Below are 27943 nucleotides of genomic sequence, written 5' to 3' on the forward strand. Positions count from 1 at the left end.
TAAATCCAAAACCAAAAAACCACCCCACATTTATTTCATAAATGGAGATAGTTGGGCTCTTGCAGGAGCTCAGTGAAGCAGCTTCTTAAGAAAGAGAACAAAAAAGATGGGAGCTGGGGGTCTGACTCTGGCCCCATTTCTGATGGCTGATCTGCAGGTTTTACTCTCATTAGCAATTGGAAAACCCATATAAGTTATCATCTCTTTGCATAGGTCTGCTTGTATGCATTTCTTCATTTCAACAGCAATGTCTTTAAGACCTACAAAAAAACAAAAAGAAGACTGCCACTGCCTTCTTCCTTTCTTATACACCCCTTTTTACCCACTGAGACTGGACGTAAGATTTAAGCCAGGCCATAATTGTGTATGAGTCATCCAATACAACTGTCTCTGGCAGAGACAGTGGGCTGGAATGGTGTCCTCCAAACACACAGCTGCCAGATGCCTAACCCCCCTCACAACATACCTCAATCAAATATTGTTATATTTTCCAAACCTTCTTTAAGTAAAAAATTTTCCAATTCACATTATCACTTAGGTATGTAGTATGATTTATTGACATTTTATACAGATGGTAGTAAGAACTTGTTCTTAGTCCTTAGTTCTCATTAGTCTTCAAATGACTGTGAGGAGCTGCATGTATCTGAATTTCAGTTATGTATACCCTCCATGATGAGACATAAATCTAATCTCCTTTTACTCTCTGAGTTATTTTTAAAGAAATAACAATAGCCATAAAAAAGTTATTCTGCTTGTGTTCCCTGTCTTTCAGAGTGCTTTTAGATACATTCTTACACATGGCAGCCACATTATGTTCTTGGTAATTTCATTTTGCCTCTTCTGGGTGCCATATCCAGTGACTGCTATTATAAAGCAAAGAATCACTCTGTTATGAAAATTACAGGAAGTAGAAACATAAGAATCCAAGAGACCAACTGACATGACTAGTCCCTTTAATTATCTGAGGATGAACTCCAACAAAGCTAAATTCCCAGAATCAGCAGGAAAAAGTGAGAAGGTAAAGAATAACTATGCAAACAACCCAACCCTCATGGAACCCTGTCCACTGCTCTTCATGTTACACAATACTAGTGATTCTTTTTCTTTTTTAATTTTTTTAACACTTATTTATTTTTGAGAGAAACAGAGAGACAGAGCACGAGTAGGGGAGGGGCAGAGAGAGAGGGAGATACAGAATCTGAAGCAGGCTCCAGGCTCCTAGCTGTCAACACAGAACCCGATGCGGGGCTTGAACCCACGAAAGGGCGAGCTCATGACCTGAGCCAAAGTTGGACGCTTAACCGACTGAGCCACCCAGGTGCCCCTATAATACTACTGCTTCTAATTCATTTCACATTTGTGTCTTCAATTTAGAATTTTGTGTTGGATTTTCTCAAAGCAAGTATACTAAATTATGCTTTACAATCTTCTTTGAAGAAAGTTTAAATTTAGTCATTGCCTTTCTGCAAAGCTTTTACTTTGAAAATTAACAACCCCAGTGGTGGTGGTGGGGAGCAAAAATTACTCATGTTTTTTAAAAAAAAAACTAGGGGTGCCTGCGTGGCTCAGTTGGTTAAGCTTCTGACTTCAGCACAGGTCATGATCTCATTGTTCATGAGCTCAAGCCTGGCATCAGGGTCTCTGCTGTCAGCGCGTAGCCCTCTTCAGATTCTCTTTCTCCCTCTCTCTCTGCCCCTTCTCCACTTGTGCTCTCTCTAAAATAAACAGACATTTAAAAAAAATTCTAAGCAACAAAATACTATTTTTTAAAAAAGCTGAAGTTTGCAGAGGATGAAGGTTCATCCAATATGCCAAACCACCTGCCTCAAAGCTAGCAGATTTGTTGACAAAAGCATGTAAAATTTTATAAATCAATGAAAGAATGTGAGAAAGCCAATTAGACATATTTTCAGAGTGAGACTATATACTTATTTCTAAGAAATCTGGGCAAAAGCTGCATTCTCCTCAACACTACCCTTAGGACACATGCCCCTAAGCTTATGAGAGAGTACTACTTGTACTGTGTCTACACGATATTGCAAACAAGAAAAGTACCTGTGTTTATGACACCAGAAAACTCAACACACTTCATTTTATCTGCTGTGCACCACTTGAGCTCATTGTCACACTTTCTTCCCATCACTGCAAAGCATGTTGGGCACTTAAAGCCATTGGAGTTGAATTCATCAACATCCTTCTCATCTACATCATTCATCTTAATCTCCCAGGATGCTGTTAAAAAAAAATACACACACACACACATACACACACAAACACTTGCTGGCTATTTGCCACTGGCAGGCAAATGTACCCATGCTCACAAAGCAGACTTAGGTCTGTCCCCTTCACCTTCCCCTATACTCCACTGTAGTATTCCACATATGACACTCAACAGAAGAGTTACCACAAAAATTCCTGCCCTCATAGAGCTTACTTTCTGATGGCGGAGGTAGACACAAAGAAAGAAGGAAGAAAAATACATAGTATGTAAGACAATGAAAAATACTAGAAAGAGAAACAGAAAGGATAGAAAATGTAGGGTATGGTTGCAATTCACAGGAACGGCTGCATTGAAGGGGTAACTTTTTTAATGGAAGCCTAAAACAGATTTACTTCCATGTGCTTATGCAGAATATGAATAAAGTCTTATAAATAAAGAGCACAGAATGTAGCATGTACAAGAGGTTTAAAGAAGAGGCCCCAGCTGACAAGAATGAGCCTTAGTTCTCCTTGCATTCTCTGCCTTTGGGGCTCCATAACAATGTCCACTGACACTTTGCCTCCATCTCAGTGTCCTTAATACTATCCGCTGTTGAGGACAAAGGCTGGACTTTGTTGCTGCAGAAAAAAAAAAAAAAAAGTCCTGGAACAGAGCAGAGAGTGGAGGGAACTACAGGTGAAGAGGCAGAAACCTGAGAAAAGGTAGGGCAAAAGGAAAACAGGAAGTAAAAGTCACACTATTTATCTGCAGAATTTACCTCCTCCTTCCAGCAGGACTTCTCCTAGCTCTCTTTTGACTCTGCCAATTCCCACAAGGTGAGCAGCGTGTGATGTGTGATACCAAGGTAACAAACCGACTCAGAGCTTGCACACTCTCCCTCAACCGTGCCTGGTACCAAGAAACCTAGAATTTCTTGCTCAAACAGATCAAGCAGTGACAGATCAAGAGAGGGGAGCTTGGACTTGAGGACTGGTGTGTCCATGCACGTGATCGTGATGCCCTTCAAAGTGAAGGAAAAGTGAGGTGGGGAAAGGAGGTGGGCTGAGAAGCAGAGTGAAGATGTCTCAGTGTTGAAAATCTCTGGCAAGGAACTTGGAGGAGTATGAATATTCCAGGCCTTTTAGGTCGAGGTAAGAGAATAGAAGCTATTTTAACCATTATTTTAGCTTTTTAATATTGAGCCATATTACCCTGCAAATGTGAGGGCAGCAGGCCCTCGACCCTGGGCAGGAGCAGGAGTTGGGAAGGTTGGTTTCTGGGGGCTGGAAGCCATGTGCTATCATGATGACAAAAAGAAGCAGAATCCAGAGATGGCTGGAGCTCTCCACAGACTAAATACCTTAGAGATCCAGTGTTAACCCGGCCTGCTCTTTCTAAAGAGTCTTGTTTGATGAAGCACAGTACAGAGACAAAAGTAATAAAAAAAAATAACATAAAAAACAAATTCCAATCAATAACATTAAAAAGACTTCCCAATTCATAATTTCTTAGCAATGTGTCTCATATTTCCTTTTCTCTCCTTCCAAACTCTTTCACACCCCATTCTGCTTAAAGCTGTTCTGTCCAATTTGTCTATTTAATGTAATTAAAATTTGTTTTAAAAGTTCAGTTCCTCAGTTGTATCAGTCTTATTTCAAATGCACAATTGCCCCACGTGGTTAGTGGCCACTGTCCTGGACAGTACGAATACAGACATTTCACTCATTGCAGAACATTCTATTGGATAACATTGCTCTAGAGTATTTGTGGTAAGAGGAATACAAACTAAAACTAAATGTGTTGGTGAGAATATGGGAAACAGGCATTTTCCATTATTTCTGGTGGATAAATTAGTACAACTTCTCTAGATAGCAATTTGATAATATAGAATAAAAAGTCTAGATTGGACATACTCTTTGATCCAGCAATTCCTAGGTATTTTCCTACATATGTAATTGTATGTACAGTAGGTCATTCACTGCAGTGTTCTCTGGGATAATAAATGGTTAGAAATGACTGAAATGTTCATGGCTAGATGGACTTTAGCATATCCATGAAACAGATATATTTAGAATGTGTTATTCTACATGCATGGAAAACTCTTCAAAATGTATGTTTAAGGAAAAAAAAAGCAAGAGCTAGAACATCAGGTATGAAATGCTGCCATGGGAAGAAAAAGATACATTTGGACATGTTTGTAAAGATCATAGATGATCTCTGGAAAGGAACTCAAGAAAGAGGTAACTGTGGTTGTCTCCAAGAAGCTGGGGGGCTAAAGAGGAGAGCATGATATACTCTCTACTACTTACCTTTTGCATTTTATACCATGGGCATATATTATTTACTTTGGGTACACATTTGTATACTTAGTACTTAAGAATCAGCATATATTTTTTACTTTAATATACACATTGTATACATTTTAAAAATGTATACAACTAAAAACAAATAAACAATAAATAAATAAATAAATAAATAAATAAATAAATAAAAACAAAGGGAAAGGACAGGAAAAATGTGTTCTAAAATTTGCTTTTGCCCTTGTGTGAGTGAGAGAGGAAGACCTGCAAAAATTGAATAAAAAAATAAGCAGAAAACCTAAATAGACATTTTTCCAAAGAAGATATAAGAATGGCCAAAAGGTTTATGAAAAATGTTCAGTATCACTAATCTTTAGGAAAATGCAAACCAAAACCACAATGAAATACCTCTTCAAATTCCATCAAAAAGACAAGAAATAACAAATGGTGATGAGGATGTGGAGAAATGGAAACCACTGTATACTTTTGTTGGGATTGTAAACTGGCACAGCCACTATGTAATACAGTATAAAGAATCCTCAAAAATTAAAAATAGAACTACTGTTAAAAGGAAAACCACAGATTCCAGATGGAGTCACTCACATGAAGGCTCCACATCAATAAACCAAGATTTTATACCTAACCTAACTGTAGTTTCAACCACCTCAGGAATGTAACCTTTAACTAGTCAAACTGGAATTTTCTGGTCAGCACTAGAAGGCCATCCCCTGAGAGACTCCTTTCCTTTTAGGAGGATGAATTTGTGTAAACAATACATCTCTTGCTAATATTATAATCCTTTTTGTAATGCCCTCTCTCTGACTTTAAAATCATATCCTTTCCTTTTCTGCAGCTCAGCAGAGCTCCCCTCTACTTATTAGATGGGATGCTGCCTGATTTATAAATTGTTTAGAGAAGTCAATTAGATCTTCAAATTTACTCAGCTGAATTTGTGTATGTGCTTAACAGAGTTAGTGGCAGTGTTGGGATCAAAGCAAACTTCTGAAAGCACTCAGGGAACATGACAAACAGGCATGGCACCCTGTAAACTCTTTTGTGGTTGGTTACTGTCTTTATCACAGTTTCTGAGGGCCATTGGCAATCCCCTCTGTTTGACCTCTGCTTTCTTTGCATCAAGCTACTGATCTAATTGGTTTTCCAGTCCAGGGTTCAGATTGCTAAGAGGTACTAACAGAGAGCCAGTCTTTAGCCCTTGATTCAGTTATTTACTGGAGTTTGCTGATTTAAATCCTTCTCCAGTTCCAGTCTTTAGTCCCCATTTACTAAAGTCTGCTGATTTAGTTCACACTGAGAATTGCTGGTGGTACATTCAGGTTCTTCTATTGGCCAATTTGCCATTAACTCCTAAAGCAAGGGAGCTGCTGCAGTGTTTTGCTTGCTTGGAAACAGTCCACAGTTCCCATTCTTTGAGATATGCTGATTCGACCCTTTCCACAGTCTCTAGGTCTTTAGTTACCGCCGGTATCCACACTTCTGTTTCCTCAGTACTAATGGTTTCTGTTAATGTGCACATGAGGTAAAGGCTTGGCTAAAAGAAAAATAACAAATAAATAATAAGAGAATGGGATCCTTAAAATCCAGAGTTAAGTCTTCCATCTTCTCACACACCTGCTTATTTTGTATCCAAGAACTATGGTCCTGGAAGCTATGACAATCTATAAGCTTCTTTTGTGTTCTGAAGAACTTGACTTGGTAACTGTCAGGTTGGGGTATAAAATCAAAGCAAAAATTGTCAAAAGCAAAAACCATCAGGTTGGGGCACCTGGGTGGCTCAGCTGGTTAAGCATCCGACCTCAGCTCAGGTCATGATCTCCTGGTTCCTGAGTTCCAGCCCCGTGTTGGGTGGGCTCTGTGCTGACAGCTCAGAGCCTGGAGCCTGTTTTGGATTCTGTGCCTCCCTCTCTCTCTGCCCCTCCCCTGCTCACACTCTGTCTCTCTTTCTTTCTGTCAAAAATAAATAAAAAACATTTTAAAAATTAAAAAAAAAGCAAAGGCTTCAAAATTCCAAAAATAGATTCATTGAAAGTTTCAAGACAAAAAAAAAAGATAATAAAATTAAAAAGACATATGAGGTACCTAATAAAAAAGACCGTAAGATTGTTATAATTCTTACTGCTTCCCTCTATCCCTGCTTTATTTCAATCCTCATTCTAGTCATCTTCTGAATTGTCTTTGCATGACCAGAAACAAGAGTCCACCAGACACCCCCTATCTACCCTTCAAGGAGGGCACTTTATGAGTCCCTCCTAGAGTTGATACGACACTGAAGGATTTTCCGATAAACTTCTACATCATTCCTTTAAACAGTCAAGGGAAAACTAAAAGAAAAAAATTCAACATAGGTGGATGTATGTTAGTCCTTTAACATCACATCCAGGCTAGAACTCAATTTTTGAGTAATTAAAAGCAACTGTCCTTATCTTACAAACCTTTCCAAAACTAGAAGTGCAACTCTAGAAGCAATTCAAAGTCCACCTATTCCTTTGCCAAACCCCAAATCTCCTCTGTTTATCTCAAAAGGTTTTTAAATTATTGGCCTTAGAAAACCAAAGTCCTTCATGGAGGAACTTGTATTCTTTGTCCCTTGATAAATCTTATCATGTCTGTAAAATATAAACACAGGCCACCTGAGACTAAAGAAAAGAAAAAGAAAGAAACAAAAGAGTCATTTTAAAACTATGAACTGCTAAAGAGACTCACCCAAACTCTAGACCTCAGCCTCAATATTTCCTCCAGGGACAAATACAAATCTCAAAAACCTTCTCCACAAGTATTACTAACTATAAGATCTCTGTATCTGTTTGTACATTGTGTTTATTTTGAATATATGGCATTTTCTACCTCTAAGGTATTGCTAAAATTACTTGGTAAAAGAATTCTACTTAACCAGCTTAAAGAAAATTAAGCACTTACATAATTTTAGTATTCATAAAAATTCTCAAAAATAGGAGCACCTGGCTGGTTCAGTGGGAAGAGCATGCAATTGTTAATCTTGGGGTCGTGAGTTCGAGATCCATGTTCGATGTACAAATTACTTAAATAAATAAAACTTTTTTTTAATTCTCAAAAATAGAATAAAAAGACCAAAGTGAATTTCAGGTTTATGTCATATGGGACAATATTTGGTAATAAAGCTAGTTTATCAGTTTACTTAAAACTGGATTGTCTTTAGAGTCATCAACATTAAATATAAAATACTTATTCTACCCAGGTTTACTAAAGTAAGCTCATGTTATCTCTGTTATAAAATTTGTCAATAAAAACTTGGTATAATAAAACTTACTTAAAAACAGCTTCCTAAATCTTTTTGGCAACTTGAAATTTTAAAGTTTTACTGAGTTAAGTGATGAGTTTAGTTAAATTTACTGAAAATCTACATCATTTCCAAATAAGATAATGAAGTATTAATTACTAAACACAGGTTTATTTACACAGAAATTAAGGATAAATTTAGATCTCTTAGCAGACATTTTTTTGTGCTTTATTGAAAGACTGTACTATAAGAAAGCACATTTTCAGAAATTATGACATGTATTCATAAATATGCCAATTAAAGATTTGTGGTATAACAGGTCACAATTTCTTACTACTTAGTTTTTGATAGAAATTAAAGTTTTTAATAGTTAAGAATTCTAATTAAAACTACTAAAAATAGTAAGGAAAACATCTCCATATGCAAGTAAAGGAGGAGATGCTTTCAGTAAAAGAAGGTATGACAAATGGAAATGCATTTTGTGGGTGGTGGTGAAAAAATAATTTTGTCCTAAAATAAAGCTGGTTATTTAAAGAAGGAAAAATTTCAGACAAAATCTGAATTAAAAAAAAAAAAAAGAAACACCTTAGGAAATTTGTGGAAAAGGATTCTTTAAAAAGGAATTTTGATATGTGGTTCAGCTGGCTAAGAATAAAATGAATTTATTGAAGAATGAATTTCAATATCAAAAGTACACTGGTGCAAAGTTAAAATGTAGTTTTCTCTTTCTAAAAGGACAGTTTTTTGAACTATTGGTTTGCTCTTGATAAAAAATCACAAACTTTTTAATTTGTTTTTTCCCTTTCAAAGTTATCTCTCTGGAAAACAAGCATTTTGTATTTTATCAAAATAATATTCTGTGCTTCATGATATCTTTATCATCAGTTCTTTAAGAAAACTAAGTCTTTTTAATATTAAAGAAGTGAAATTTTACTCACAATTATATAACATTCTATATTTGCCTCTGAAGTCTTTGTCACTTTGGTTAAACAGACAACCAACTATTGTTTCACAGCCACCTATTACCCTACTAGTCAAGTGTTCAAAACCTTTTGATTTTTTTTTTTTTTTACAAACTTCCCCAAATCGAATTTTAAAATGAAGTCTTTTGGCCACAAATTAATTTTGAAATTTCCAAAGGGTCACTGAACATTTCAAAGGATTATTCTTTCTCATTATAAAAAGGAAGATGCTAACCTAATTAGGTTTATTTGTTATGTTAAATTATATGGGAAGCATTATCAAATAGGTGATATTAAATCTTACATTGTATAGGTAAATACTATTAATAAGTATTCTACAAATTTTGTAAAACATCTAAAACTGTGATATGTCCTGATATAATATTATCAGCCATTACTCTAGTTATTATCTTACAATGTTACACATCACAAAAATAACCAAATTCCATTGTCACCTGCATTGTAATGAGCTCTAATAAGACCTTTTTTAAAAAAAATAATGTTTATTTATTTTTGAGAGAGAGAGAGACAGAGTGTGAGTGGGGGAGGGGCAGAGAGAGAGAGGAAGACTCAGAATCAGAAGCAGGCTTCAGGCTCTGAGTTGTAAGCACACAGACCGACATGAGATCTGTCTGTGAGATCATGACCTCAGCTGAAGTCGGATGCTTAACCGACTGAGCCACCCAGGTGCCCCTAATCAGACCTTTATGCCATATTTAAGTCTTTTATCATTTTCAGTTATTGTTTTACTCAGAAGTTTTTACAGAAGCTTTCTGCAAATGTATTTTATCTTCAGAGAAATTCATGAAAAACAATCTGATAAATACTCTAGAACATAGATTTCTGATAACTCCAGCTCATAAAATTGAACTGGGTAGGGGCGCCTGGGTGGCTCAGTCGGTTGAGCATCCGACTTCGGCTCAGGTCATGATCTCGCGGTTCATGAGTTCGAGCCCCGCATCAGGCTCTATGCTGACCGCTCAGAGCCTGGAGCCTGTTTCCGATTCTGTGTCTCCCTCTTTCTCTGACCCTCCCCTGTTCATGCTCTCTGTCTCAAAAATAAATAAACGTTAAAAAAAAAATTAAAAAAAAAAACTGAACTGGGTAAAAATTTCTAAAACTAGTGGAAAAACTGGATTCAAACAGATTAAAAATACACTGAAGAAGATAATTATAATGATCTTATTTTATGACTTATTATTTTATGACTTGTTTAAAAATTGATGATTCTCTAATGTTTTGTTATTGCAGATTTTAGAAAATGTTTTTCTCTCTTCTCTTAAGCTATCAACAGTTTGGTAAGATATACTGTGTGAACAAAGATGAAACATTTACTTTTTTTCTCTCCCTCCTTGATTTCTCCAAAATTCAAAAACTTGACTATTCTTTTTATGGCAAGATAATTAGCTGTTTACGTAAGTTCAATGAGAATCTGTTCTCTTCATAATAGGACAAAACTTTGGAATATCATATTCAAAGGAGATGTATATAGGGGTGCCTGGTTGGCTCAGTCGGTTGAGTGTCCGACTTCAGCTCACATCAAGATCTCACAGTCTGTGAGTTTGAGCCCTGCGTTGGGCTCTGTGCTGACAGCTCAGAGCCTGGAGCCTGTTTCAGATTCTATTGTCTCCTCCTCTCTCTCTGTCCCTCCCCCACTCATGCTCTCTCTTGCTTTAAAAAATAAATAAAACATAAAAAAAATTAAAACATTAGGGTGATTCTATTATTTAATTTTTTATTTTAGAGAGAGATAGCACACGAGCAAGGGAGGGGGCAGAGAAAGAGAGAGAGAATCGTAAGCAGGCTCCACCCTCACTGGAGAGCCCTACATAGAGCTGGATCTCAAGACCCTGGGATCATGACCTCAGCTGAAATCAAGAGTCAGATGTTGAAGCAACTGAGCCATCCAGGTGCCCCAAAAATGAGGATAAGAAAAGAAATTATGTCTACATCTTTATTTATATCAGATTTTAATCCTGTTAACTGTCTTTTGAAGTTCTGTTATATTCCTGTAAGTTGGATGGATCCTGAATTCTAGTTTTCTAAAAAATGTGGCTATAACTCTCCAAACCAATGTCTCCAATTCTCTCCTACCCTTCTCACTTGGAATTGCTACGAACAAAAACAGCCCCTGAATCTCCTTGGAAGGGAGATCCACTACCCAGATGGCAGCCAAATTTCAGGGATTTATTAACTTGGATATGAATCTCACATATGAAAAAGGGTCCACATGACATCTGGTCTTATACAGGCATTGAAGACCTCCAAATCAAATTAGCTAGGTATAAATACTGAGGTAAACTACTTCTGTCCAAGGTGCTGGATCAAGAATTTATACTATAACACAAAACCCTTTCCTCTCTTTCTTTGCTTTACTCTGACACTGGACTGGCAAGATAATGTCATCATATATTATCTCCCAGGACATTCAAAGGGGGAAAACCTTTGCCTTTCAGACTGCTGGATCTGTCATTAGAAAACAAAACAAGACAAACAAAACAAAACAAAACAAAGCAAAACAAAACAAAACAAAACACCCTATCTGTCCATTAACAGTGCCACCTAGTGGAAGTGGCTTATGTCCTAAACCGGTTTGTCTTTTGCAGTGGTCATCATTCTTCTTCGGTCTATAAATGCCTAGATAGCTGGCACAGAGCCTGGCAATACCTCTTAGGTTATTTAACTGTGCTCCTAACTTTTTACAGGTGAAATAAGATATCTCATTGGTCAGCTCCCCTGGATTTACATCATCAAGTTGGAAGAGACTACCAGGAGGCACTTACGAATCACAATTTGCTTCCGTTGGCAGGACCAAACTTTCCTGGTTAAGAATAAATGTAAATAAGAAAATAATTTTTTAAAAAGACAAAAAAAAAAACCACACCTCTCCTCAATTCTTAAAAACATTGCAGAATCTGTTGTTCAATGGCTAGTCAACAAAGGTCCTTAGATTCTCTGGCCAAAGTTGTTTTTGATAATAGAGTAGCTCTTTGATAAGGGAGCAAAAGGTAAGCTGAGGGCAAAGCACAAGCTAATACCAGGAACCCACCACCCCTCCAGGTGGGGTATGTGTGACATTCCTCAGGTACTCCATGGCTGCCCAAGAACAAAGGAAAGTGAAAAACAAATGGCTAACTGATAGAGATTACAGTCATGCAGGACATGAGTCTCCATCTTGCAACTGTCTTAATGGTTTATAAGAAAAAAACAATCTTCAGAAACCTGTAGACTCAATTTTCTAGAGCCCTAATGTCACCTCCCCTCCAAAGGATAGAAAATATATAATCAGTAACTCCTCACAAACCCAGAGCAGCTCTTTCTGACCACAGTTCCTGTCCCTGTGCTATAATAAAAATACCTTTTTGCACCAAAAACATCTCAAGAATTCTTTCTTGGCCATTGGCTCTGAACCCCACTCCTTCAAACCACATCACTCTTAGTTGTCTTTTAACTGAGTAAGGAGGTGTCGATACTGTGGCCAACACAATTTGTTGTACTTGGATTGATGCTTTTAGGGAAATTGAAACTCAATTACATAAGATCACAGAACAAGCAACTTGACTTAAAAAAGAGAATTATTCCACAGAGTCTTTCTTTATCTTATTTGATTTTGGTTATTTCAGCCTTCGAAACCATGGCTCCAAAGTGCACTCTAAATATTGGGAATTATCTTGCTTACCATAATCATAAAAATCTCCCTTGTGCATTATATTCTCTCAAAAGCTTTCAAAGCATGTTTGTAGCCACTAAGCACCACCAAATGATCTCCCTAGGACTGAATTGTCAGGAAAGAAAAAAAAAAAAGAAGATGATGACTTAAAAATTGTGAGCATGAAGTAACCCGTGCATACCAAAGAAATTAAACAAAAACGTCATGACCTGTGAATACCATAAAAAGGATCAACCTAAGCTGTGAAAACTAAAAAGTGGTAGCTGAGAGTGGCATTAATGCCTTAAATTTTGGTCACATCTCTCAGCTAAGCATGGGATCAAAAGAAGAATTGTGAAAAAAACCAATAGGCCCCAAGTGGAGTAACTTACTTTAAGGCCCCACATCAGTAAACCAAGATTTAATACATAATCTAACTATACAGTTTCAACCCTTCATAAATGTAACCTATAACTAGCCAAAAAATTTCCTGTTCAATTGTAGGAGGCAATCCCCTGAAACAGTCTTTCTTTTCCCTTTAGGAAGATGACCTTGCCTAAACAATACATTATTTGCTAATAAATTCCCTCATTTTTTAAAGTTTGTTTATTTATTTATTGTTTGTGTGTTATTATTTATTGTTTATTATTTATTTATTTATTTATTGAGAGAGAGAGAGAGAGAGCACTCCTGCATGAGTGGGGTAGGGGAAGAGAGAGAGAGGGAGAGAAAGAATCCCAAACAGGCTCCATGTTGTCAGTGCAGAGCCCAACATGGGGCTTGAGCTCATGAAGATGAGATATGACCTGAGCTGAAACCAAGAGTCAGAGTCAGACACATAACCAACTGAGCCAACCAAATGCATTTTCACTGCCTTTAAAAACCTTTCCTTTTCTGCAGCTCAGTGGAGCTCCCAAGTGCTTCTTGGAATGAATGCTGCCCAATTCATGAAACATTTAATAAAGCCAATTAGATCTTCAAATGTACTTTTTATATATGTATTTTTAAAAATACCATATGATCCAGTGACTTCACTTCTGGGAATATATACAAAGGAAATCTGGGGCGCCTGAGTGGCTCAGTCAGTCAAGCATCAATTTCGGCTCAGGTCATGATCTTGCAGCTTGTGGGTTTGAGCCCCACGTCAGGCTCTGTGCTGACAGCTGAGCCTGGAGCCTGTTTCGGATTCTGTGTCTCCCTCTTTATCTACCCCTCCCCTGCTCACACTCTGTCTCTCAAAAATAAACAAACATTAAAAACAATAAAAAATACAAAGAAAACCTAAATAGCAACTTGAAAAGACATCTGCACCCCCATGTTCACAGCAGCATTTTTATAATAGCCAAGACATGGAAATAACCTAAGTGTACATCAATACATGAGTGGATAAAGAAATTGTGGTATATACATACACAATGGAATATTATTTAGACATTTAAAAAAGAACAACAATAACCACAAGGATATTTTTCCATTTGTGACAACATGGATTGACTTTGAGGCCATTACACTAAGTGAGGTAAGTTACTGTAGGAAAGCAAAATTTGCCACTCCAAAATATGACTGGCTGGCTCAGTCAGTAGAGCACGTGACTCTTGATTTGGGATCATGAGTTTGAGCCTTATGTTGGGTGTGGAGTTTACTTGAAAAAAAAAGTCTCTTCTGTATAAAGACTATTTTAGGTTATTTTTGTAGAAACTGCAAACATAGGAGAAGCTCTGAAAACCAAGTAGAAGTTACTCTTCTGTAAGAGACATCTATATGGGAAATACGTAAATTGTATTTATAAGGGAAATCTCCTTATGACACACCCTTGTAAGGGGTCACTGGGTGGCCCAGTCCATTAAGCATCTGACTTCTGCTCCGGTCATGATACCATGGATCATGGGTTCAAGCTTTGCATCAGGCTCTGTGCTGACAGTTCAGAGCCTAGAACCTGCTTCAGATCCTATGTCTCCCTTTCTGCCCCTCTCCCGCTCATGCTCTGTCTCTGTCTCTCTCTCTCTCAAAAATAAATAAACATTAAGAAAAAAAAAGACACCCTTGTAAGGGTGTCTTCCACCTACCAGAAAGGAGATGACTCCAGATCTCTAGAAATTCTTATCAATGGATAAGAAGATGACTTAAATCTGCATAACAACCCTATCCTTGTTTACTGTGCTTTTTCCTGAGAACATCCCATAACTGATAAACTTAAAAATATTTTGTGGCACTAATTGAATGACTCCTGCCCACTAATTGATGCAGGATACAGAACATCCTGCATCTGGTGAATAATCAAGGGTACTTAGTGGCTGTTCATACAGTATCTGTTCATACAGTATCTGACAATTCCACAGGGCCCATGATTTGCGTTTTAGTGGTGAACATTTTCTCTTCTCCTTTCCCCCAACATGAGGTGGTGTCTGGAGAAAAACAGACAAAAAGCTATCCTTTAACAAAAGCTAATTAAGTGCCATCACTTCACTATGTCCCATATTGCTCACAACTCCAAGAATAGGGAACCAATTTTCCCTGTTCTCGCATAAGAATACATAAGACAAGGATGCGCTCGATGTTTGCCCAACTGAGTAAATCAAGACTCTGTGCCCAGTACTAGTCAGGAGACTGTAAGAGCTATGAGGGCAGGAACCACGTCTGCTCGTTCACTTTGGATGCCATGCAGAGCAGGCCTTGGCAAAGAAAATGTCACTGAAGGTCTATGGAACCTAATTTAGAATGGAGCAATGCGGGAATGCAAGGCGGAATGCGGGAATACGGGAGGGGTGGGGGGGAGGTGGGGGGGGAGGCGAGGGGGGTGGAGGGTGTAGTAATTTGGGCAGGAACAATGGGGGAATGGCCAGGGCCCACCCCTTCTCTCACCTGCAAACAATGTTGCCAATGTTAGGCTGCAGGCCAAGAAGAGACTGCTTGAAGCTGCTGGGCTCATGGCTGAGGCCACGGTTTGTTCTCTGTGAAAAACGAGAGCCAGTCAGTCAAGGTCTGTGGGAAGGTATAGCCGGGACACCAGGCTCGCCATTCACCCAAAGGGCCCTTCTGGCACCTGTGAAGCCTTTTCAGCCCCTTAGAGCCAGGTGGACTGCCACGAGATTGGGTTTTAGAGGTACCTGTGACTCTGAAATGGCCTATCCTTGCAAGCCTGAGGCAGATACCGGCCTATCTGCCAGTTTCCACAGAATGCAGGTTGGCTGTGTAGCCAGGCAAGCCAGCACACAGGTACCCCACACCCACACCCGCTGCGGCGATCTAGGACACAGCTCTTCCTGCGGTCAGCCAAAGGGCACTGAGCATGCGTGTGAGCAGAGCCTCCGCTTCCCACTTGGCCCATCCCCATTGGTCTCTCCTGTTCTTCCCGCCCACCCAGAGTCCTGGCCAATGAGATGCTGATATTTGAGGTACCACGTGACAGGAAAATGTCTGATAGACGGTTCCGCAGTTCAAACAACTGGGAAAACCCAGAAAGACTGGAATACTTGTTTTCCTGGTTCTGTGGTGTTCAAGCACCTTCCTTACCTAATCTAAAAAACTCTGAGGAGAAGGTATTTAGATGCTTAAATCTCTGACCAGAGCTGCCAACCTCGCCTCCAAGTGATCAATGTATCTGGAGTGATTCTGGCACCTCAGAACATTTTCTAACCCGTGCCAAACCTCCTTGACAGTGAAACCCTGGACTGAGCACTTTGAGTGTCAGAGATTTTGTGCACATGTGTGATTCACTGTATCTTGACTCCCTAGCACTGCATCTAGGACATAAATGCACTGTCAGTATGTGTTGAATAACTGTTTTGAGAATAGCTATGCTGTTCTCTCATCTATGTTTTCAGGACTTGCTTTTGCAACAGCTGCAGAAACCCAACTTCTTTGTGGGAGCAACCTAAATGCTCACTGAAGGATGAATAGATAAGCAAAATTTGGTATACACACACACAGTGGAATATTATGCAGCCTTAAAAAAGAAATTCTGTCACAAAAAGATAAATATGGCTTGACTCCATTTATATGAGGTACTGAAGTGGTCGGAGTCTTAGGAACAAAGTAGAATGGTGATTGACAGCGGCTAGGAGAGATGAAAAAGAGGAGTTATTCAAGAGGTATAGAATTTCAATTTTGAAAGATAAAAAAGTTCTGGGGATCTGTTGTATAAGTATGTGCATATAATTAACAGGGCTGTACACACACTTAAAAATGATTAAGTTGGAAAATTTTATGTGTTTATTTATTTTTTTACTATAATTAACATACTCACATTCCTTCGACATTTGCTTCTACTGCCTTAATTCTTTGTGACAGATTCACCAGCTACTGGGTTACTTCTGACAATTTATCAAGTGTTTTGACTCTTGATTCATAACTCTCCTCTAACTCTCCTCCAGTGAAAAATAAATTTCTTCAATGATGAAAATGTTATATATTTGTGCCAATACATATTATAATGGGTTGAATTGTGGCCCCAAAGATATGTCCACATACAAATCTCCAGAACCTGTGAAGACTACTGTATATGGCAAAAGATGTAAATAAGTTAAAGATCTTGAAGAGGAATATTATCTAGATTATCTGGGTGGGCCTAAATCCAATCACGTGTATCTTTATTCAGAGAAGCAGAGAGAGTTTTGAGACAAACAAAGGAGATGACACAGAAAAATGGAGGCTATGAGACCATGGAACCAGAGGTTGTAGTAATATCCCCACAAGCCAAGTAATGTCCCCACAACCAACCTAGTTGTCTGACAGCAACTAGAAGCTGGAAGAGGCAAGAAACAGATTCTCCCCTACAGCCTGCCAAAACCAATTTCACACTGCTGGCCCCCAGAACTATGAGAGAGTACATTTCCATTGTTTTAAGTAACTCAGGCTCTGGTACTTTGTTACAGTAGCCCTAGAAAAATAATACAAGTAACCCACTTGGTTCTTGAAGTAATCAAGTAATCGCATACTTGGAATGTGGCTAGTTAGAATGGGAAACTGAAAATTTAATTTTAATTAATTCAAACTTAAATAGCCCAGAGGCGCCTGGGTGGCTCAGTCAGTTAAGCGTCCCACTTCCTCTCAGGTCATGATCTCATGGTTTGTGGGTTCGAGCCCCGCATCGGGTTCTGTGCTGACATCTCAGAGCCTGGAGCCTGCTTCGGATTCTATTTCTCGCGCTCTCTCTGTCCCTCCCCTGCTTATGTTTTGTCTCTCTCTGTCTCAAAAATAAATAAAACATTAAAAAATAAACTTAAATAGCCCAAATTCTGGAGCTATCATATTGATTTGCTCTACTGTGCCTTTGCCTGTCTACTTTCACACAATCACGCAATAAAATTCCTAACTCCCAGACAGCGGTCCCTGAATAGGATTCACCATTACTAATGCTTTAACTCTCACTCCAGGTCTCTCCAACATTTTCACTCCTGTTTCCCATCAGACTATGTTTGAGCACTTGGACCACTTCTTGTTTCTTCTCTTTAGTAAGAAAGGAGAGCTTTTAACTTTATTTTCAAACAAAATTTTTTTTTTGTTTATTTATTTATTTTAAATATGAAATTTATTGTCAAATTGGTTTCCATACAATACCCAGTGCTCATTCCAACAGGTGCCCTCCTCAATACCCATAAAAAATTTTTTTCTTAAGAGTGACGATACATAAAATGTTAAGTGAAGCGGTAGATACCACCTTACAAGGGAGAAAATATAAAATGTCTAAGGTAAATATCTCACTGGACTTTTGGTAATCTAGACCAGCAGGGTCTGATAGAAATGCAATGTAAGCCACACTTGTATGTTAAAATTTTCCAGTAGCTTCACTAAGAAAAGTGAAAAGAAACAAGTGAAATTAACTTTAATAATATATTTATTTAACCCTATATGTCCAAAATATTACCATTTCAATATGTGATCAAATATAAAATACTAGTGAAATAGGTTAAACTTCTTTCCTTTTGTGCTAAGTCTTCAAAGTTCAGTATTTTACACATAGAAAACATTTCAATTTTCATGGGAGCATTTAATTTTCAGGGGAAATCCTTACTCTGTATTTTGATCTTGTAAAATTTATGGTTGAAAGGGAGATTCACATGCTGAAGATGCTTGAAACATACTAAAAATTTTCCCAGTCACTGAGTAAAGTGTTCATTTTTAAATTTAAACTAAATAAATAAAATAAAAAATCAGGTCCTTAGAAGCACTTGTCACATATGGTTAATAGCTACTGTAAAGAGCCTCTTTAGCATTTTATGAGTAGAAACTCTATGTGTAATAAATGAAGAGAGGAAATACAAAAAATTCAGGTGAGACTACCTAGTAAGACTGGAATCAAATGATTTATTGAGACAGACAGATCATCATAGGGTAATGAGGACATAGGAGGGTCAGTGCCAGTCCAGACTCCAAGTCGAGTTGAGGCCTGCTGGATTCATTCTCATATCAAGAGACCAGGCACCGCCTCATCCCAACTTGGTATCTGACCATTACATTGACTGTGATTAAAGAGTTTGATAGTTGGCTCCAATTGTCCCATTGGCTGTGTCTTCACTTGACTCTGTTATTGTCCTAACTTCTTTCTGTTCCAATCCCCCCAAGAAACCTGTGATTAACTCTAAATTGGATTTTAGTGTCTATGATCTCCATACCTCACCATTTTCATAGGTCTGGCTTTACTCAGATAAGTCCCCAGGTATTCTGGGCACAGTTTTCCAATACACATGTAATAAAGTGGAAAATTGCCCACCTGTCAGGTTATTAGGGGAAAACCACTTGAAGAAGAAAACAGAGTTTTTGAAAATGGACTGCACTATGACTTGCAAAGCAGATACACTGTCTCAAAACATCATGACTGTCAGTGAGTATCCAAGCTCAAGGTCTTTTTAACACCACTGAGTTCAGATCCATGTATTTCAAGATAACACAAACAAATCTAGCAGTAACTGTATACAGGTGTTCTAAAGATATGATTGTTTACAGTGTCAACAATTCTCTGGTTTCCAAACTCAGATCAATCTACTGTTCTATGACTAACTCCTACAAATAACTCTATTAATACTCTATCCTTAATTCATCCTTTGTGAGACTTCCCATGGTTCCTTATGGTGACTGTGTTCCTTGTTGCAGAAAGTAATAAATAAACCTACCCTTGTTGGCTACAAATGTGTTCCTGGTGATCTTTGTTAGGCATCAAAGCATATTTCCAACATTGCCAACATTTGTCATGTCCTCCGAGATCCTCCTCTCAGCATACTTTTTCTGGACCCTTAATAATCCCAACAGCCATTTGATATTTAAACATCATTATCTACATTCAATCCAACAACTACAACATCTAATGATTCCTATTATAGGTAACATGTACTACATACATATTCAAGGATGTTTATTTCTTTTAAAAGATGACCAAGAAGGATTAGTGAATATCTCTATTGGTGAGTCAGAGAACATAGCAAATAAGGAGAATGGAGACTGTTTCCTTCCAGATAGAAGTCCATCATGAGTTCAGATTTCCAGCCCTTTTTTTTTGTTTTCACCCATCACAAAACTCTTAGGAGCTAAACTGAACCAGGTTAATCTCTTATGACAAACATGGAATACTTAAAATGTGCCTAATTTGGAACTAATTTGTGTCCCTTGGATCTGATAATTACTGGTAATTACAGCCATAATAATTTCAGTGGTCTGGTGCTTCTCAAACAGTGTACTAAAAATGGGTTACAGATAAGGGGGGATACCAATCCTCTCCCACTCTCACTGCCCCAAATCTGGGTTTACTCAGAATCAAACTTGAGTATATCAGACTCACTTGAAGAGCTTGTTAAACACAGACTGTTGGGCCCTGATTCCAGAGTTTTACTAAACAGTTCCAGAATAGGACCCCAGATTTTGCATTTTTAACAAGTTTCCAGTTGATGCTGATGCTTCTTATTAAGGAAACACACATGGAGGACCACTGCCAGGGATGTGTGGTACACTTAAACAAGTCATCTCCACCTATAAGCAGCCTCACAAGTTTACCTCAGTATGGCAAATATGTGCTACAATTTTATGTACATATATTCCATAATAGGAATATGTTGACTCTAGGTTGTCCCAAATTTAGAAATCTTGACTGTGTCTTAAATAAAGGGAGGAAACTGGATGGAGAATTGGGATTTAAGGAATTTGTGTTAAACTAAGACAGATGAGGGCATGTTTAAATATTTGTCTGAGAAAGCCTGTAAGGAGTATGAGAAATGTGCCTTTTATTTAAATAGGATATGGGGCAGAGGAGGAAAAGTGAAAGTTGAAAGTAAGTGGAAATAAGTTAAAAAAAAAAAAAGATTCCTTTGGCTGGTTTGTGCTCCTATAAAGTAGAAGTTAAGTCTTCTGTACTAGTTTTCTATTGTTGTTTAGAAATCATTTCAAGTTTAGTGGCCTAAAACAATATACATTTATTATCTCACAGTTTCTGTAAGCAAGAGTCCAGCACCAGTTAGCTGGGTCCTTACTGGGGTGAAATCAAGGTACTGGTCAGGTTGCAGTCTCATCCGAGGTTTGGGGTCCTTTTCCAAGCTAACTCTGGTTGTTGGCAGAATTTGGTTTCTTGCTAGGACTGAGGTCTCTGTTTTCTTTTTGCCTGATGGCTAGGGGTTACTCTTAGTTCTTGGAAGACACCCTTATGCCCTAGGTATGTGACACTCTCAAACATGCCAATGACTTCTTCAGAGCCTCAGGATAATCTCTAGTCTGCTATGATGAAGTCATGTACAACATCACATAATCATGGGAGTGACTATCTAATCACCTTGCTTAATACCTAATTAAAGTGTTGATAATCTCATCAAACTCACAGGTTCTGTTGACCCTCATATGGAGGGTGTTATGCAGTGTGTATATATGAGTAATCAAGAATCTTGGGTTCAACTTAGAATCCTACAATCTAACAGGAACTGGGAAATGGTAGGATTGGAAGTTGGAACTGGGTAATGCTTTTTTAGAATGGGAGACAAAATCTACAAGACTAGGAAAATCTACAAGGAAATCTACAAGACTTCTAACTAGGAAAATCTACAAGACTTATGAAGAAGGAATGTTAGCCTCCCACTTGAAGCTTTATGTGATGGCTATTGAAATGTTCCAGTATTGGCTAAAAGACTGCGTGACTTTTCCCTAGCGGAGTTTGGTAGCCAGGTATAGTTGGGAGAAAGTTAGAACACTGTTTAGTGCAGTGTTGGAGTTTTTTGTTTTTTTTTTTGTTTTTGTTTTTTAGATGAGTATAGCTTAAATAGCACAGAACAAAGTTGTTTATAGCAGTACCTAGCTAACTTGTGGAAAAAATTGGCTTAAGAGTCTAACTGCAGTAAGTAGAAACATGAGATAAGCAGGAAATTATGGTAGTGAGGAGGAAGAACAGTCCTGAAAACACCATGTTTTTGGAAAGACAGGTGGTTTTATTTGAACATACTGTACACAAGGTTAGTTAAGAAAATGGATGCTCCCAGTGATTTTATTTGAGATGTCTGAAGGAAAGATTTCAGAAGGAAATTATCCTTGGTCATGGCATAATCTTTAGTATGAGCATAGAAGGCAATGACTGAAGTGAATTATAAAGATCACTCGAGACTGGGATATTTGGTGGAGAACTCATAAGGATCCTAAATCAGATATCCAGAATCACTGTAGGACTTTGGGTGGGAAGAAAGATTGTAAGTAGTTACTATAATACTTGCTATATCAATCAGCTCAATAGAGGATGTTGACAAGGGCATGCAGAGGGTGGATTAGCCAACGGTTGGATCCTCAAAAAGAATAGAGTTTTCCACAAGAGATAGGAGGAGTTATGGTCAAAGAGTAGCCCTGGGAAGCAAGATAGAAACATATATATAACATATACAACCAAAACATAAAGCGACTCATATGACTGTCCTATGTTGTAAGGTATTTACTGTGGATCGGTTCAAAAAAGTTTGAAAAACCCTAATCTTTGAGATGGGACATAGATGCTCACCACAGGCTAGCTGAACGTATAAGATGAGTGGAAAATAAAATTTGATTACTTTCAGAACATATAAACCAAAGAATGAAACACACTCATACAAACACACACACATACACAGACACACGCACTGTAAGGGAATGATTAAAAAAAACACAACATGGACACCTGGGTGGCCCAGTCAGCTAAGCGTGGGACTCTTGATCTCAGCTCAGTTCTTGGTCTCAGAGTTGTGGGTTCAAGTCCTACACTGGGCTCTGCACTGGGCATGAAACCTACTTCAGAAATCTCGGGGCTGGGATGGATGGTTCTGTGATGCACTCTGAATGTAAGAATGGCCTGCACACCTTCATCACCACTGTAAAGGGATAACCTCTTATGTCTTGGAAAAGTTCTTCACCATCTTTTTTGGCATCACATCACTGTAAGTAAAAACATTTCTGAGAGTTTTCCTACCTAACAAGTCCTCTTCTCTAAGGTAGAGTTTCTATGAAAGTATACCCAGAACCTCCCGGGGAAGAGCAGGTAATGTTTTTTTTGCCAGAGGGAAGCCTTATGTGTAAAATATTTGGAGTGCCTTAAAAACTCCACGTGGCTCTAGAAACCCTGCTATATATCTCAATACTTCTTGGGCCTGCTTGAGGAATATGCATTGTTTAGGTTTAAAACTACCCCTTCTAATAAGTAAGGAGAACTCCCAGGTTAAGAGTTCTGGGATTTGCTAAATAATGGGTGAATAGGTCATGGTCTCTGTCAAGGACAAGGAAGGACCAGGACTGGCAGGTTTAGCCAGCAAAGAAATGGCCCTTTTTACATTCAATTTATGACTTACATAGCAAAAAGATCAGCCAAAGGTGTCAGCTCCCTGTGGCCCTTCCAAGGATGACAAGGAAACAATAGGAGCCTAATGACCGCAACTTGAATAACAAGGCACTCTGCTGCTGAGGGGCCCATGCCAATCTGCAGATGTACCCTAAAGAGGGTGGTACTGGAGACCTTGGACCATTTCAAAACTGGAAAAGTAATGAGAAACCATCTTGTGACAACCTCCCAGGGAAAGTGGGGAGGTGGTTGAGAGACCACCTCAAAGCAGCTTCCCATAGGACTCCCACATTCTCTTGCTCTAGGAGGGTCATGAGATGTTCTGCTAAGACTCAGCTCAGACACACTATATGGACTGGATACTTGAAAGTTTGCCAGGTTGCCATGGTGGAGCAGCTGTCCTACACTCACCAAGTGTTTTCTCAGTATTCCTCATGCTGCTCCTCTGTCTGGTTTCTTCTGCATGATAACCACAATTCTGTATGCACATCACCTCTATCCTTACCTCACTGGAAATATAAGCCAAATCCAGCAATATCAAATCCCAATCTACAATTCTCCTGTTACATTCAACCCGTCGTGCAGAAGTGGAGAGCTTTCATCAATAGAAAAAAAAAATACTACATCTGAATGCTTTGAAAATGAAGAATACATCTAGGAATATAAGGCAACAATGTTTGAAGAAACATCCTAACATGATGAAACATCTCAGTATTGAACATTAAGAGATAAGGATTTTAATCCACTTACTCAGTGGATATGCTGGAAAGTCATTGACTTTTTTCAGCCAGTTTCCTAATTGTAAACAAAAGGATGAAGCTAGCTTCCACATGTGAAATCCCTTGCTATTATAAATTTTCTCTAACCACAATTTTTAGCAAGTTTGGCACAAGCAGGGAGAATAAAACAAAGAACTTAGTTGCCTAAGAATAATTTCTGGATCATTATTTCCTGCAGACAAAGCCTTTTAAATCAATGAAATCCCAGGCACCTATGTGGCTCAGTCAGTTAAGTGTCTGACTCTTGATTTCAGCTCAGGTCATGATCTCACAGTTTGTGAGTTTGAGCCCCATACTGGGAGCACAGGGACAGGTAATTGAATTTTTTGTCCCCTCTCTCTCTGCTCCTCCCCTGGTCTCTCTCTCTCTCTCTCAAATGTAAATAAATAAACATTAAAAAAATGAATCAATGAAATCCCTATAAAAATCACAATGGCATTTTTTTTGTAGAAATAGAAAAACCCATCAAAACCCATCCCCAAATCCACATGAAACCCAAAGTATTCCATAAACAATCTTGATAAAGATCAAAAGTGAAACTCTCACACTTTTTATTTTGAAACTTACTAGAAAGCTATAATAATCGAAATAGTTTGGTACTGGCATAACGACAGACATATAAAACATTGGAATAGAATAGAGAGTTGAGAAATATACCCTCCAGTACATGATCAATTTATTTTTAACAAGCGTGTCAAGACTCATTGAATGAGAAAAGGATAGTTTTTTCTACAAATAATATTAAAAAAAATAGATATCCACATGTAACAAAATGAAGTTGGACTCTCCTTTTTTTAATTTGTTTTTTTAAATTTTTTCTAAGTTTATTTATTAATGAGAGCTAGAGACAACATGAGTGGGGGAGGGGCAGAGAGAGAGGGAGACAGAATCCCAAGCAGGCTCTGAGCTTTCAGCACATAGCTCGACGCAGGCTCAAACTCACAAACTGTGAAATCATGACATAGGCCAAAGTCGGATGCTTAACCGACTGAGCCATTCAGGCACCCCCGGACTCTTTCCTTACACTGTATGCAAAAATTATGTCAATATGGATTAAGGACCATGCTAAAACTATAAATCTCATAGAAGAAAACATAGAGGGAAATAATAATGATATTGGATTTAGCAATGATTTCTTGGTTACGATATAAAAACCATAGGCAACAAGAGAAAAAGTAGATATGTTGGACTTTATAAAAACTAAGCACACTTAGTGCATTAAAAGCACTCTATCAACAGAGTGAAAAGGCAACCCATGGAAAGGGAGAAAGTGTTTGCCAATCACACATGTGATAAGGTATTAACATCCAGAATATATGAAGAATTCTCATTACTCAACAATAATAACATAAAAACTACAACAGAAAGCAGCCTTATTTAAAAATGGGCACAGGGTCTGGAGATTTCGCTAAAGATGTACATATGGCCAGTAAGCACATGAAAGGAGGCTCAATATCACCAGTTATTAAAGAAGTGCAAGCCGAAGTCACAATGAGATGCCACTTTGCATCCATTAAGATGACTATTATGAAGGGAAAATAGCAAGTGTTGGTAAAAACATGAAAAAGTTGGGGCACCTTGTTGGCTCGGTTGAGTGCTTGACTTTTGATTTGGGCTCAGGTCATGATCCCAGGGCCATGGGTTCAAGCCTATGTTGGGCTCTGCACTGAGCATGGAGTCTGCTTGAGATTCTCTCTCAATCTCTCTCTCTCTCTCTCTCTGTCCTTTTCCTCACTTTCTCTCTCTCTTAAAAAAAAATAAAATGAAATGTTTTTTAAAAAGAATGGGAAAAAATTGGAACCCTTTGTGCCTTGCTGGTGGAAATGTAAAATGGTGTAGCCCCTGTGGAAACCAGTTTGACTGTTACCATATAATCCAGAAATTCCAGTTCTGAGTATATACCCAAAAGAATTGAAAGCAGGCGCTCAGATATGTGTATGTAAATGTTCATAGCATTGTTATTCACAATAGTCCAAAGGTGGAAACAGCTTAAAGGTCCATCAAAAGATGAAAGGATAAACAAAACATGGTAAATACATACAATGGATATTATTTATCCTTGAAAAGGAATGAAACTCTGATACATGTTACAACATGGATGAACCCTGAAAACATTATACTAAGTGAAATAAACCAGGCACAAAAGGACAACTATTTTATGATTCCATTTACATAAACTATCTAGAGTGGTCAAATTCATAGAGACAGACAGTAGAATGGTGATTGCCAGGAGCTAGGAAAATTGAAGAATCAGAAGTTATTGCTTAATGGTATAGTTTCTGTTTGAGGTGATGAAAAAATTATGTAAATGGATAGTAGTGATAGTTGCACAACATTGTAAATGTACTTAATTCCACTCAATTGTATAGGATAATGATTAAAAATGGTTAAGGGGTAAATTTTATGACAATTAAAAAAAAAACCTTAAAGGCCTGACAGAGGAGTTTTGTCATAATTTGATAGAGACAGATCTGTAATCCATATATCTGAAATCTGCAAATATTTAAAATTCTCACATAGAGAAATGTGCTCTAAAGATTGGAGTAATGTAGACCTTCTACTCTGAAAAGTTCTCAACCCTACTGCAAAAAGAGATGCCCCCAGTTGCTACACTAATACTGACCAAAAGCCTCCTGTGCAATTGCCATGACATAGAACTCAGACTGTACCATTTATTTTTCATTCCTGGTGATGTTTGATTCCCATCCACACAGAATTGAGAGAAAAAAAAAAAAAGCCTGAATCTTTCCTCACTACCATTCACTGAAATAATATAGAAGAAGATCAGCTTTCTCAACTAAACCAAGAGGAAACTGATATTCACTTTTTGCAAAAAGGAAAGTAAAATAAGCTTCTATGGTTGAACTGACCAATCTATTGGAGGTCAGGAAGCCTCTGCAAACCTCACTTATCAGCAGAGAAAAGCAAATGCATACAACCACATAATCATTTAGTATAATTTAAAATTCTGGCTTTAGTGCTTGCAGGGATATGGCAGAACCAGACTGGTACAATCTGGTGATGGGAATATTAATCATGAAGTCTCACTCTGGAATGTGTAGCCTAGAGAATTTCTCCCACAAATACATCAGGAGACAAGTATGCCAATTTTCCTGGAGGAGCCTTGATGCCCATCATTCAGGGGAAGGAGAAGTCAAGGGTGATAAATGTTACCACAGTAAGAAATGGTGAACTAGATTTACACACAGAAGCGTATACAGATCTCAGATGTAGCACTGAGTAAGAAACTAAAAAAACAATGATATTTTGACAAATTAAAAATGCACACAACACTAAATATCATTCAAGGAAAATTTAAGTTACTGTGTGGAAGGTTGATTGTAAGGATCTATATTAAATACACTAAGAAAGATGAATATGGATGGAGAAAAAAGGAAGGGAGATGAAGGGTGATAAGAGAATAAAACTAAAAGGGGTCTTACCTAGCTTTGCCTTGAATTGAGTAAGTCACACAATTTTTGTGCTATAGAGATTCAAAATAGAAAGAAGGGGAAAAAAGCAGCCAGTGGTTCCAATGGGACAATGTATGGAGAGAATATTTTGCAACCTGTTCAAGGCTAAGGTGGGAATGGGTATTCAGATGATTATTCTTTGCCTTTTTGTTCCTGCTTCAAGCAGGCTTCACTCTCTAAACACTGTTTCTATCCTGGTCTTGGACTGGGATCTAGAAGATGTGGAGAAGGGACAGTAGTTTGCAACAGCTCAGCAAGACATGCTGAAAGACAGCCCAGGGCCATAATGACCCCAGTCTAGGGTGTAGGGACAATGAAAAAACTTCCTGCAGAGTGAGTAAAATAAACTGCCTATGATTTTCTCAGAGCCTTCACTTGTAACACTGGACCTTCCTTTCTTCAGATTTGTTAGTGTGGAGTTACTGGTCCACGAAATGAAACCTACCAGCATTGTCAGTATTGGTCCTGAGCTCCCTGCTCTGGTTGAAAAGGTCCCATTAGAAGTAAAACCCACAGCCTCAGGCCTTGTCTTTGCCAT

General features: G+C 38.1%; 1 protein-coding gene across 1 annotated transcript; it reads right to left on the reverse strand.

The window, feature by feature from the left end:
• LOC131487233 (uncharacterized) lies at window positions 1-27943 on the reverse strand. The gene is made up of 6 exons (XM_058687744.1): window positions 27851-27943; window positions 23659-23748; window positions 15493-15830; window positions 15248-15336; window positions 2056-2232; window positions 1-260 (listed from the first exon to the last, which is right to left on the reverse strand). Exons 1-6 carry the CDS (start codon window positions 27941-27943, stop codon window positions 70-72), a joined length of 978 nt encoding a protein of 325 aa, XP_058543727.1. The 3' UTR covers window positions 1-69.

The sequence above is a fragment of the Neofelis nebulosa genome, chromosome 1, assembly GCF_028018385.1.
Source record: "Neofelis nebulosa isolate mNeoNeb1 chromosome 1, mNeoNeb1.pri, whole genome shotgun sequence".
Lineage (NCBI taxonomy): Eukaryota > Metazoa > Chordata > Mammalia > Carnivora > Felidae > Neofelis > Neofelis nebulosa.